General features: G+C 32.5%; 1 protein-coding gene across 5 annotated transcripts in view; it reads right to left on the bottom strand.

The window, feature by feature from the left end:
- Nucleotides 1-267: 267 nt before the first annotated feature.
- Nucleotides 268-13,676, bottom strand: part of LOC123710759 (glucose dehydrogenase [FAD, quinone]-like) — a 29,181-nt gene continuing 15,772 nt past the window's right edge. For 3 of the 5 annotated variants that reach the window (XM_045662917.1, XM_045662919.1, XM_045662918.1), the window contains exons 2-5: nucleotides 8,373-8,675; nucleotides 2,839-2,996; nucleotides 2,187-2,301; nucleotides 271-2,073 (exon numbers count right to left, since the gene is read on the bottom strand). In XM_045662917.1, the coding sequence (XP_045518873.1) occupies nucleotides 715-2,073; nucleotides 2,187-2,301; nucleotides 2,839-2,996; nucleotides 8,373-8,672 (1,932 nt within the window). In that variant the 5' untranslated portion in view covers nucleotides 8,673-8,675 and the 3' untranslated portion in view covers nucleotides 271-714. Of the gene's footprint in view, nucleotides 2,074-2,186; nucleotides 2,302-2,838; nucleotides 2,997-3,704; nucleotides 4,046-5,531; nucleotides 6,952-7,068; nucleotides 7,184-7,698; nucleotides 7,857-8,372; nucleotides 8,676-13,676 lie in introns of those variants that run through there. The other 2 variants (XM_045662916.1, XM_045662920.1) reach the window with 2 other exon arrangements.

The raw sequence follows: 13,676 nt of genomic DNA, 5'->3' as shown, positions 1-13,676 counted from the left end.
ATGAGAATTCTCGACAAGAACAGGTTTCTTGCATCGGCTATCTATGGCGCGTCAGTGTTTAGATTTGTTTATGACGTTTTACGTGCAATTTTAAATCGTTTGAATGGTTTGATTGTTATAAATTTACAGTTTATATGTCACTGGCCTTATTATATATATATGTTAATAATTTAAATATGTTCGACGTCCTGGTGGATAGAAAAACTGTGTACAGTTTGTGTTTCCACCACACCAACTTCCTTTATATTAAGAACACTTATACAATAAATAAATAAATAAAAATAAATAAATGAAAAGAATGACATTGCGATGATACTATATCGTAATCTGAATAGTAGATGGAAAATCTGAAATCAAGGGTCAGTTTTCCATAATATTATAAAATTTAGTCGTATATATTAGATACATAAAAGTAACATAGTGGTAGGTCAAGTAACATAGTTGCACCTTTTATATAATATTAACTTTAATGTACTACTATCACAAAACCAATTTTTTTATTTAAAAATAACTGTCTTAAAATAATAATATATTACGGACTTTTGAATCTAGTATGCCGGGTTTCTCTCAATGTTTTCTGAAATGTGTACTAAATCTATATCTAATATCTCCTGAAAAGTTTTCACATATACGTAGTAACAAAACTTTAATTTTTATAGTAATCTTATCATAATTGCACACATAAATTCTTATAATGTTTTTGACAAAGATTAATTAATACTTATTACACGGATTAGTTTTCGTCAAAATTCTATGGTCTTCTTTTATCATATCACTTGCTTTTTCGGCCATCATTATTGTAGGTGCGTTCAAATTACCTCGAACTATGGTTCTCATAGTGGAAGCGTCAACGACTCGCAATCTTCGTATTCCATGTACTTTAAATCTTGGATCTACCACGGCATCTTCTTCCCATTCTGGTCCCATTTTACACGTTCCAGCAGGATGGTAAATAGTTGCTGTGTAATTCATTAATAAACACTTAAAGTAGTCATCAGTTCCCCATTCATTATGATCGCATCCTTTTACAGGCGTTTTATCAAAACTAGCACCAGCTTTTTTAAATGCTTCTGTCTCATCTAAACTAATAACAAACCTGATAGCATCTAGTAAATCATCAATATCTTCCTGGACTTGAAAGAATCCAGTATATATTAAAGGAGATCCAAAGATAGGGTCAGATTTGTTAAGCAAAACGTTACCCCTACTTCTTGGGTTTAGTAATAAAGGCCTTGCACCAACACTATCATAAAATGATACTGGAAGAATATTAGATGCCATATAATTTGTTGGATCGGACAAATATTCAGCAGCACGTCTACCATCAAAATGAAATTGTACATTCGGTGGATCATCTTTAGATCCCTTCGTATTTATAAAAGCTATGCTATTTATAGCTGTCGTTGATGATAGGGGTCCAGACTTTTTCTCGGGTTGATTGCGATACTTTATAACTTCATTAAGAAGTTTACTATCGTTTACTACAGTTGAATATTGATTAGAAAACTTTAATATCAAAGCATCTGTTGTAACATGGTCTTGAAGGTTATAACCAACTTTTAAATCTGCGATTATAGGAATACCTAGACTTTCCAACTCATCCCGTGGACCTACACCGGAACATTTAAGTAATTTTGGCGAATTAAGTGCTCCTGAACTAACAATCACTTCTTTATTTGCAAAGACATTATAGTATTTTCCATCCTTAAAATATTGTATGCCGTAAGCTTCTTTCTTCGCCGGATGAATTAATATTTTTGTAGCAAAAGCATTTGTGATTATGTGTAAGTTTGTCCTTTCATCTCGTATTGGCTTAATAAAAGCCTGATTCGTTGATTGTCTTTTTCCATCTTTAGACGCCGACAAGTTAATATTGACTCCAACTTTACTTTCAAGACCTAAGTCGACTATCGGCAAACCCTTATCACGAAATCCCTTGACTAATATTTTTGAAGGTCCATCAAGGTATCGGAATCGTTCAACATTCAGTTCACCTCCTATTCCATGATAATCATTATTTTTTAGTGATTCATAATCGCGTAAGTTTATCGATTTATCAAAATACGGCAAGACCTACAAAGAAAATAATACTTGTAAACTTTATATGATTGGAATTTTTTTTTTTGATTGGTAAAATAAGAACAATATTGGATTAAACTGTAACAAGTAATTGTTTCGTGAATTACCTCCTCATAACTCCACCCATCGTTACCTTCGGCAGCCCACCCATCATAGTCATGGCTACTACCTCTCATATACACCATATAATTGATTGCACTCGATCCTCCCATCGTTTTACCCCTGTAACATTGTATAACAACAATAATAGATGTATACTTATTTCAAGCAATGGCTTAGTAAGAATGTACCTTCGTAGTAACATGCCGTAAAAACACCAATAAAATAATCGGAGTTTTAGTAGCATAGCATAGCATAGACACAATAGAACTATTATGTGCTATGCACATGCTGACAGTTTTTAGAAATAGTTCTGGCCATTTAAGTCCAATTCACAGAAAAGCATTTTTTCGAGATTTAGAAAAATAAGGTATCGATTAAATAATACAATCAAATGAAATTTTTGTATAAAAATTGAAATAAATGCTTTAATTATTTATTTAGAGTAAGTTAAAAATTACACGAACTTGAACAATTTGAAGTTTTTTAAATTTATTTTAAATAGTACATAAGTATTGTTAAGTGTTCATTTATTGATTATTCGTTTTTCAACTAGCAATGTTGATAAAACCACAATACCATATTTTTTTCATTAAAAATGTCTAATACTAGAATTATATATATGAATTATATATAGAGGTATAAATGCTATAAATTTACCTAAACCAAGGGCAAACTTGTCCTTTTTGCAATAAACAGGTTCTTCCATCTGGCTGAGTTTTATATTTCCAATCTATATTTGACTCTGATAATGATGGTGCAACACCAGGTATACTAGTGACTTCAGGTTCCGCTTCACCAGCTTCTATGAGTAGTATCTGTAAGAATAAATTATTAACAAGATACGCAATAAGGAGTGGCCAACTGTATATATTAAAAACGGAAGTGCATTAAATTAGCATCAACAGTGCCTGTAAATAAAGTGTTTAATAACATTTTAAGTGCTTTTTGATGTAACATGTGGTCACAGAATAATTACCAAATTAATAGAACAGTGAAAATATATTTACCTATGTACTTTATTCCCTTCATAGTAAGAACCATTATAACAAAATATATTTCAAAATAGAAAATAAAAATTTGTACGTGTAGTATTGTACCCTTAGTGCTAATTCATTGAGCAAGGAAAGCACCAGCTCTGGGGATACCGGTACTATCTACCAGGTGCCAACTTAAATCTTTAATTAGCGCCTGTACACATAAACCCCACGGCCCAAGAGTCTCTACTCCAAAGGGAACAGAATCGAAGCTTTATTTAGTTTTACATATATTATTACGTAAATGCTAAGATTCCTAGTATTCCAGGTGTACATAGGCGGTAGTTAGCACTTATTTCCTATTCCATAAAAATTATATTATCAATAATGTCTGGGTCTATATTAATATATTTTTTTTTACAAATTCTATAAACTATTTTAAATTTCAAATATTGTGATAATAAGTATTGTTTCTTAACTACATAAAACATCATTCAGATATCATGAGACATTAAATATTTTTATCTGTGAAAATTTTATCATACTTACCTTCCATTGTTTTATTTCTGATAATCTATTAGCGAGGACACATCCAGCTGAGCCGGCGCCCACAATGATATAATCATATTCATTTCTTTTAATATTTTTGCTTTCTACATTAATCCGCTGCTCAAATCCATCATTTACCGTTGAATAGATGAATGGATTATCACCTCTTGAATTTGTACCATCAACAGATCTTCCAAATAATTGTGCCAACAGTGTTAGATATGTTATACCGATAGATGTACACTGTGTTAAATTACCATGTGTGGACGCACACACTTCAGTTATATCCGTTGGAGTCCACATTTTTTTTTAAATTTTTTTATTAAAATTATATTTTTAAATAAAAAGCGAGTTATTTTAAAACCACTGTCGTTGACAAAGTTTTATTTGCATATGATATGTGATGTAAGTTTTTCCTTTTACTAATTATAGTATTTACTATTACTATTGTTTATTTTATTTCCTAACTTATACTCTAGTAATGGCCTCCGAATTTCGCGGTATATTTAAAAATACTGTCTTATCTATGTACTCTTTAATTAGCACTCAAACAAAAACTATTTTTTTGCGTTGATATCAGCTTCATATAACACCAAACATAATAGAAGAAAAACGGTCCGGGACATTAATCAGCATGGTTCTGATTTCCTGATAGAGCAGCACCAACGGCAGTAATCTGTACCTAACAATAGCGATAGCGATTTAAACTTCAATGTTGATTTTTTGTTATGCGCAATACCATGATTGCGTTTAGTTCTTCGAAAAGAAGTCAACAAATTGGTAGTAAATGTAAATTTAGACTGTCCTCTCATTTAAATATTCATCAACTCATAAGAGTACATAGGTAAGCAATATGTTTTTTTTTATTTATTGACAATTCACGGATGCTTTAGGAATATTAACAAAAATACATATAATACTTACCCATATATTTTTATCACCCTTTTATGATAATGATACAAGAAAAGTATAGAAAATATTACTTTATGTGTAAAGGTCACGGGATATAAAATATTATCTGTTTGTTTATAACGGGTAAATGTGATTATTATATATATTTATGGTAAATAAGTGAAATTTGTACAATGATAAATGAATAAAATATGTTACCCATATTTGCGTAATACATACTATGCTCTATTGTTCTATAATATTAATGTAACTGAGACGCTATTTTTAGTAATAATTAGTTTCCTAGGGGCCTACCATGAGCTCTTATTGCAAGCCCAATGACATCTTACTACTGAGATGCATCGCCTATTCGTACCACGACAACGAAAAAATGAACATTTCAGTGTAACTACAAATAATTGCACAAAGTATGTTTAATAATATTTATAAGTTGTATTAGTATAATTTACCGAAGTCTAGAGACTTCTTCAACGATTATTCTTTGTATTTAAACATAGCATAATTAATTACACACCTAAAACCTCATTAGGAATATGCGATAAAGGTAAAAAGTGCAAGATACGCCGCCGCCTGGTTCTTCGTTTTACTATAAATAAAAATGCTAATCACTAATATTTTAACTTTTCCTTATTAGATTTCTGAATTTTATTATTCTCCTCTGCTTTTTGTTGTTCCAATAAGTATAATTATTTAATTAGTTATAACGCCATCAAGATGGAAAAAGAAGTCTTCAGACACTGGTAAATTGGATATAAATATAGCATAGATTAGCAGGTTCGAGAGAAACAAATAGGTACTTGAAGTGTACCTTTGATTTTTGCAAATTTCTGTATTTGTTTCCTGATGATAATGATTTTCTACATAGGCTACGTATATAAAATCAGCATCAAGCTGATGCATGTAGGACACATCACATAGTAATACAACTTTTATTTTTCGAATTATCATACAACAATTGTACGAATAACCTTAGAAATACTAATAATGTTTTTGGAAAAGATTAGTAAAAAATTCTATGGTCCTCTTTTATCATATCACTTGCTTTTTCGGCCATCATTATTGTAGGTGCGTTCAAATTACCTCGAACTATGGTTCTCATAGTGGAAGCGTCAACGACTCGCAATCTTCGTATTCCATGTACTTTAAATCTTGGATCTACCACGGCATCTTCTTCCCATTCTGGTCCCATTTTACACGTTCCAGCAGGATGGTAAATAGTTGCTGTGTAATTCATTAATAAACACTTAAAGTAGTCATCAGTTCCCCATTCATTATGATCGCATCCTTTTACAGGCGTTTTATCAAAACTAGCACCAGCCTTTTTAAATGCTTCTGTCTCATCTAAACTAATAACAAACCTGATAGCATCTAGTAAATCATCAATATCTTCCTGGACTTGAAAGAATCCAGTATATATTAAAGGAGGTCCAAAGATAGGGTCAGATTTGTTAAGCAAAACGTTACCCCTACTTCTTGGGTTTAGTAATAAAGGCCTTGCACCAACACTATCATAAAATGATACTGGAAGAATATTAGATGCCATATAATTTGTTGGATCGGACATATATTCAGCAGCACGTCTACCATCAAAATGAAATTGTATATTCGGTGGATCATCTTTAGATCCCTTCGTATTTATAAAAGCTATGCTATTTATAGATGTCGTTGATGATAGGGGTCCAGACTTTTTCTCGGGTTGATTGCGATACTTTATAACTTCATTAAGAAGTTTACTATCGTTTACTACAGTTGAATATTGATTAGAAAACTTTATTATCAAAGCATCTGTTGTAACATGGTCTTGAAGGTTATAACCAACTTTTAAATCTGCGATTATAGGAATACCTAGACTTTCCAACTCATCCCGTGGACCTACACCGGAACATTTAAGTAATTTTGGCGAATTAAGTGCTCCTGAACTAACAATCACTTCTTTATTTGCAAAGACATTATAGTATTTTCCATCCTTAAAATATTGTATGGCGTAAGCTTCTTTCTTCGCCGGATCAATTAATATTTTTGTAGCAAAAGCATTTGTGATTATGTGTAAGTTTGTTCTTTCATCTCGTATTGGCTTAATAAAAGCCTGATTCGTTGATTGTCTTTTTCCATCTTTAGACGTCGACAAGTTAATATTGACTCCAACTTTACTTTCAAGACCTAAGTCGACTATCGGCAAACCCTTATCACGAAATCCCTTGACTAATATTTTTGAAGGTCCATCAAGGTATCGGAATCGTTCAACATTCAGTTCACCTCCTATTCCATGATAATCATTATTTTTTAGTGATTCATAATCGCGTAAGTTTATCGATTTATCAAAATACGGCAAGACCTACAAAGAAAATAATACTTGTAAACTTTATATGATTGGTAATTTTTTTTTTTTTTGATTGGTAAAATAAGAACAATATTGGATTAAACTGTAACAAGTAATTGTTTCGTGAATTACCTCCTCATAACTCCACCCATCGTTACCTTCGGCAGCCCACCCATCATAGTCATGGCTACTACCTCTCATATACACCATATAATTGATTGCACTCGATCCTCCCATCGTTTTACCCCTGTAACATTGTATAACAACAATAATAGATGTATACTTATTTCAAGCAATGGCTTAGTAAGAATGTACCTTCGTAGTAACATGCCGTAAAAACACCAATAAAAGAATCGGAGTTTTAGTAGCATAGCATAGACACAATAGAACTATTATGTGCTATGCACATGCTGACAGTTTTTAGAAATAGTTCTGACCATTTAAGTTAAATTCACAGAAAAGCATTTTTTCGAGATTTAGAAAAATAAGGTATCGATTAAATAATACAATCAAATGAAATTTTTGTATAAAAATTGAAATAAATGCTTTAATTATTTATTTAGAGTAAGTTAAAAATTACACGAACTTGAACAATTTGAAGTTTTTTAAATTTATTTTAAATAGTACCTAAGTATTGTTAAGTGTTCATTTATTGATTATTCGTTTTTCAACTAGCAATGTTGATAAAACCACAATACCATATTTTTTTCATTAAAAATGTCTAATACTAGAATTTTTACGGTATAAATGCTATAAATTTACCTAAACCAAGGGCAAACTTGTCCTTTTTGCAATAAACAGGTTCTTCCATCTGGCTGAGTTTTATATTTCCAATCTATATTTGACTCTGATAATGATGGTGCAACACCAGGTATACTAGTGACTTCAGGTTCCGCTTCACCAGCTTCTATGAGTAGTATCTGTAAAAATAAATTACTAAAAAATATACGAAATAAGGAGTGCACCAGCTCTGGGGATACCGGTACTATCTACCAGGCGCCAACTTAAATCTTTAATTAGCGCCTGTGCACATAAACCCCACGGCGCTAGAGTCTCTACTCCAAAGGGAACAAAATCAAAGCTGTACTTAGTTTTACACATATTATTACGTAAATGCTAAGATTCCTTGTATTCCAGGTATAAGCGGTAAGTAGCACTTATTTCCTAACCCATAAAAATGAAATAGTATATATAGTGTAAAAATACGTTTTGTAATGTCTAGGTCAATATTAATATATTTTTTTACAAATTCTATAAACTATTTAAAATTTCAAATATTGTGATAATAAATATTGTTTCTTAACTACATAAAATATCTATTCGTCACTCTGTGTGACTTTATTATTTAGCGCCAAAATCATCCTTAAATATTATCAAATATGTAATTCATTAATGAAATTAAATATTTTTATCTGTGAAAATTGTTTCACACTTACCCTCCATTGTTTTATTTCTGATAATCTATTAGCGAGGACACATCCAGCTGAACCAGCACCAACGATTATAAAATCGTAATGTTGATTTGTTTCGCCCAAAACATGTTTCCTTCTGAAGTTATTGGTGCCAAATTTTCCTAAAATGGGATTTATTACGTATTCATAATTTATTTGTTCATCTGCAGGCTTTCGGAATAATTGCTGAAGTAACGACAAATATAGGACTCCCATTGAACACGCTGTTAAGTTCGCTTGTGTGGACGCACACACTGGTCCTATGTCTGGCGGCACCCACGTCATTTCCTGTAATGGTGAAAATTAAATTCGATTTCCGCCGAAACAACTTTGAATAAGAGATACAAAAGTCCCATTCAAGTAGGTATTAGATGAAAACCCAATGGAAAAAAATTGTTTTTAATTTGTTTACGTTATAAAAAGTACACATTTGTATAAACATAAGGCAATAATAATGCTCGAGTGGTAGCGGTGTCTAATTATTTCGTCAAATCATAAAATTTTCTTTCATAATCAACGTAATTTTAGTTTAGGTGTTTGTGCTTATAGATAGATGTATTTTTTGACGTAAAAGTTTAACACGATAACATTATATTTTCTTTGTCTAAAATGATTGTGTATGGTCTAATTTAAACCTTCTTAAGTTTAATCATACTAAAACTGTTTGGGCCTTAACTGTGGACCTAATGTTTGAGGTATGATAATAATAAATACATAAGAAATAGGGATAAGGTAACGAACGACTTTATAGTGAAAAATATTGTACTTTTGGTTGTATTGTACAACTTATTAACTTTACGTCATTTAAATAAGGTGCCCTATTGTATACAATAAATCAATACATTAATCAAATCAAGCTTTATCTCTTTTTTAATCACAGCATAAACACAATAAGGGGGACGTATATTTTAGTAAAAATGCACTTAGACTGATGAAGAATATTGTATTTACGCAACAAATAGAACATTGTTTGCTTGTGATTTTCATGTCTACTTCACTTTAACTGATTTCATTTGTTGGCTTTGACATAATAAGCCTCGGCGTAGCTTATAAAAATATAATTGAACATCTACTATGTACGTGTTCAAGTATGAAACATAACATAGTTGTTATCCTTAAATGTACATTTGACGTCATTAAGTCTTAGAATACTATGCATGATTCTTTCATTTGTATATTTTTTTGGAGTATGCCTGGATGTGTATGTCATTTTTTTAACACTCCCGGCAACGTATCCACTAAAAAAGGGTGCCATTTTCGGCTCTTATACTAATAAAAAAATAGACGGTCTTTATGTAAATAAGAAACCCTTATGCGCGAAACTGAACGTCATTCGATACGACCAGTATCCCGATGCTAGCTGAGGCTGTATTGTCATCGAAGAGTAGTAGAAGTAGCGACAAAGCCTCTTCTTTTAGCGGAAAACGCGCAAACTTGTGTCTTCTTGGGGTTAAATTGGACTAAATTTAGTCTACCCCAGACCGAAACTCCAATAGCAGAGTTTCGAATTCAGACACAAGTTTTTTCCGGTTCTCATCGACAACTGCCCGAGAAATACCTGCCCGACCAGTGTAAAAAGTATCCCCAGTGCTGTCGTTCGCATAGCAATGAATGTTGCTAAGTTGCAACATATCATTGATATGCAGAAAGCAGGGTTGGGGATAGGAGAGAGGGGATTGTGGGACCTCAGCATTTACGGGTTTAAGGTCGGAATGGTATGGTATACAAGGAGGTCACCAACTGAACGACCACGGTGAAAGCCGTACTAAGAATCGCTAATTAGCTGGTGGCCTAGACACTTCAGGAGCTGGCTGTTAATAGTGCTTTCGATTATATTCTAGAACAAGGAGGTCATAGCTATTGGGCGATATTTGAACGGATCAGAGCAATCGTTTATATAGTTCCCGTCAAGTGCGATACAATGAGCCTCAAACAGGGTACGATTTCGGTGATTACCTCTTCATCGGCACAAAACATCAGAGAGAGCTTTCTCGGATTTATTACGATTCAACGGCTTCAAACACTGCTCAGAATCATCAATACGTTGTTGTTTTTGCTCGATAGTGAACTCGCGCGGCACCCACTTTAAACAGAGCTTTCGCATATCCAAATAATCATCTAGGTTATGTCTAACACGTTCCATTCACAAACGATTACTACGACAGTTGTGAAATTTATACCTAACTAAAAATCATAAGTATTATCGTCATATCTGTATAAAATGTAATCTAAAATAATTATTTTTCAGTTGGTATTTTTAGTTAGCATGTTTAAATTTGGATATGTTTTATAAATTACCTTACTAAAAAGCAATATTTGCCTAAATTGTTTACGTCAATCACAAACTCTACTGGCTTAATATCTTTAGGACGCTAATAGGCAGTGAACACATTTTACGTTGACACCCGAATTAAATTATGTGCGCAATGTTTAAGGTGACACACGTTTTGATTTAGGAGGGATAAATAACAATGATACACGTGATTAAAAGATGCTAAAAACTTGTGGAAGAATTTTTGTTAGTTGGTCTAGTTTGATAATTTATATATAAAAATTAATCCCTATTTCTCTTGGTCACGGCATCACGACGGCTGGACCGATTTCGCTAATTCTTTGTTTGTTGCGTTTGTTATTGTCAGGAAAAGGTTATGAAAATTAGAAAATTTATGAATACTTTTTTATTTCATTCAAATTGTTTTGATGTAACCTTATGGCGTTTGACATAACATTGACAGAATGCGTGCTGCAAATATAGTTAAAGAGGATGTAAGAAAAACGAATATTGTTTAAAACATTATGCTTCGATTGGAGTTATTATAATCACAGGTTAAAATAATTACAGGCGCTAATTGTTTGTGGCCACCGCCGTTTTATGTCGCCTTTTCCCGTGTTGGAATACCAACTAAACTATTTATATTCGCGCCAGAAAACCAAACAAAGAATGTTGTATTTCAAAAAGCATTTTTATTTAATTATACCAATTCGAAATCAATTTACATACTTAAGAGACTATGTCTATCTCTACCGCTAGTTCTTAATAATGTTAAACATGATACTTTTACTTCGCCACTGTAGTATAAAATGGAATACTTATAGGTCTTATGGAAATGGTTTACAAACTGTAAGATAAATAGACGTTGTATATATAGTATAGTATGTACCGTTTTTTTTTATATAACGGGGCAAACTTCACATCTGATCATCATCTGATCATTAGGAGGGTCACTGACATTGACACACGGACTCGCAAGAAGTGATACCGACGCCAATAAACGCTTACATTGCCAAAGGTCTCACAAATGTGTTGCCGGTGTTTTAAAAATAATGGGTACGCTCTTTTTTTGAAGGACTCTAATTTCAATTGGTTCGAAAATACATTCGTGGGCAGGTTTTACATAGCAATGATGCGCGGCAAAAACTGCCTTAAAAACTCTCAGTTGTGAAACCGACGTGTATATAAATTTCAATAAATAAAATCGTATTTTGATAACCTAAGTCGAAATATTAATATAACTTTTTATCTAAACTTAATTACCAAATCGACCTATTTCCATCTGAAATTATAGCCACATTACTATATGTTTTTACTTCGTAACCCGATTGAAAAGCGACTAATTGGAAACACCGCACCTTGCGCAATCAACTCACTGTAACCGTAAAGTGAACAAAAACATTGTCAACCTATCGGAATTCATTAATTAAACGTCAGTGCAAAGTATTTTCAAAATACATAGTTAATTAATTGTACCAATTAGTTCTTAGGTAGTATTTTCACATATGTTAGCCTTGTAAAACACCATGCGTGTTCACCAATGGAAATCGTTTCTATGTGTGGTATGTAGATCGAGCTCCATAGTGACCCCTGAACGGAAGGACATCGACATTTATCCTTCGCTAGTCTAAGGTATTAGGGATGCTGAGACCCATAATTGTCACTTAGTAAGACCAACGGGTAGGCGATCTCCTACCATCACAGTCTATCCGGTTCTCTGCAGTAAATATAGCAGAGCATTACGTCATATACGAAAGAAAATCTTGACAAAATAGATCTGATAGATTAGATGCAGATATAAATATTCATGTACAGCTTAGCCACTAAGCCTGCACCATACAGAGGCAGAGACCAACCTAATGGGACTCGAACCTAATATCCCAATCGGTGCAGTCCCCTAATTAGACCGCAACGCCACGAGTCCTGCAACATGCTTGATTAATATAGACTATTTTTAAAATATTTAAAGAAATAAATGTTGAGCCGTTCCAAATTAGGTCAGGTTTTGCGTTTTTTATTTTGGGTCAACTATAACTGACAAACTTTTACTTCATGCAGAAGGTTCAAAGACAAATCTACCTATTTATAGAATTTTAGGCTCAACTAAGGCCTGCTACAGGTTCGAACTTTGATTTAAAAACAACGATAAATCTATATTTATATATATAAATAAATCCCTATTTCCTTTGGTCACGACTTTTCCCATCGATTTCGCTAATTCTTATTATTGTGTTTGTTATTGTCAGGAGGAGGTTCTTATGAAAGAAAAAAATAAGGAAAATTGAGCGGAAAATTTGAAAATTTAAGATTTTGTTACGATAGCAAATTTATATTTTACTGCATAGCGCTTTTACAATTCAAACTTTTTTTCATGTAACCTTATGGCGTTTGACATAACATTGACAGAGTGAATGCAGCAAATATCGTCAAAGAGGATGTAAGAAAAATGAATATCTTTTAAAACATTATGCTTCGATTGCAATTATTATAAAATAATTACAGTCGCAATTTTTTGTGGCATTAATCTTGAAATTCCATGTTTTTCACATGGCCAGTTATATGACGCCTGTTCCCGTGTCGGAATACCAACAAAACTGTTTATATACGCGCCAGAAAAAGAAAGAAAGAATGTTATATATCATAAAGCATTTTCAGTTAATTATACCAATTCGAAATCAATATTCATACTTAAGACAGGACAACGGCTGTCGGGTCCGCTAGTTACTTATAAATCACTATGGAATCTAATGAACGGAATGTAGGAACGAATAAAGACTTCAGTATGCAGAAAAGAACATTAAGAGCTTTCACAGAGTTTAATTCGTGATACAAATCCTGGAAGAGAATGCTTGAAATTGATAAGGTTGCGTTGCGTTGTCGTCGTAATTATTAAAGTTGTAATTTTACTAGGCAATGTAACGACGTGCTAGACAAATAAATAAAACATATTAATAATAAGTTATTGTATGCGCTAAATTCGTTTAAAAAACAATAGCTTTTATCGTTAAATCTCTGTT

Source organism: Pieris brassicae, chromosome 6, assembly GCF_905147105.1.
Source record: "Pieris brassicae chromosome 6, ilPieBrab1.1, whole genome shotgun sequence".
In the NCBI taxonomy this organism is placed as follows: domain Eukaryota; kingdom Metazoa; phylum Arthropoda; class Insecta; order Lepidoptera; family Pieridae; genus Pieris; species Pieris brassicae.
Note: the sequence above shows the minus strand (reverse complement) of the source record. Positions and strands in the feature narration are given on the sequence as shown.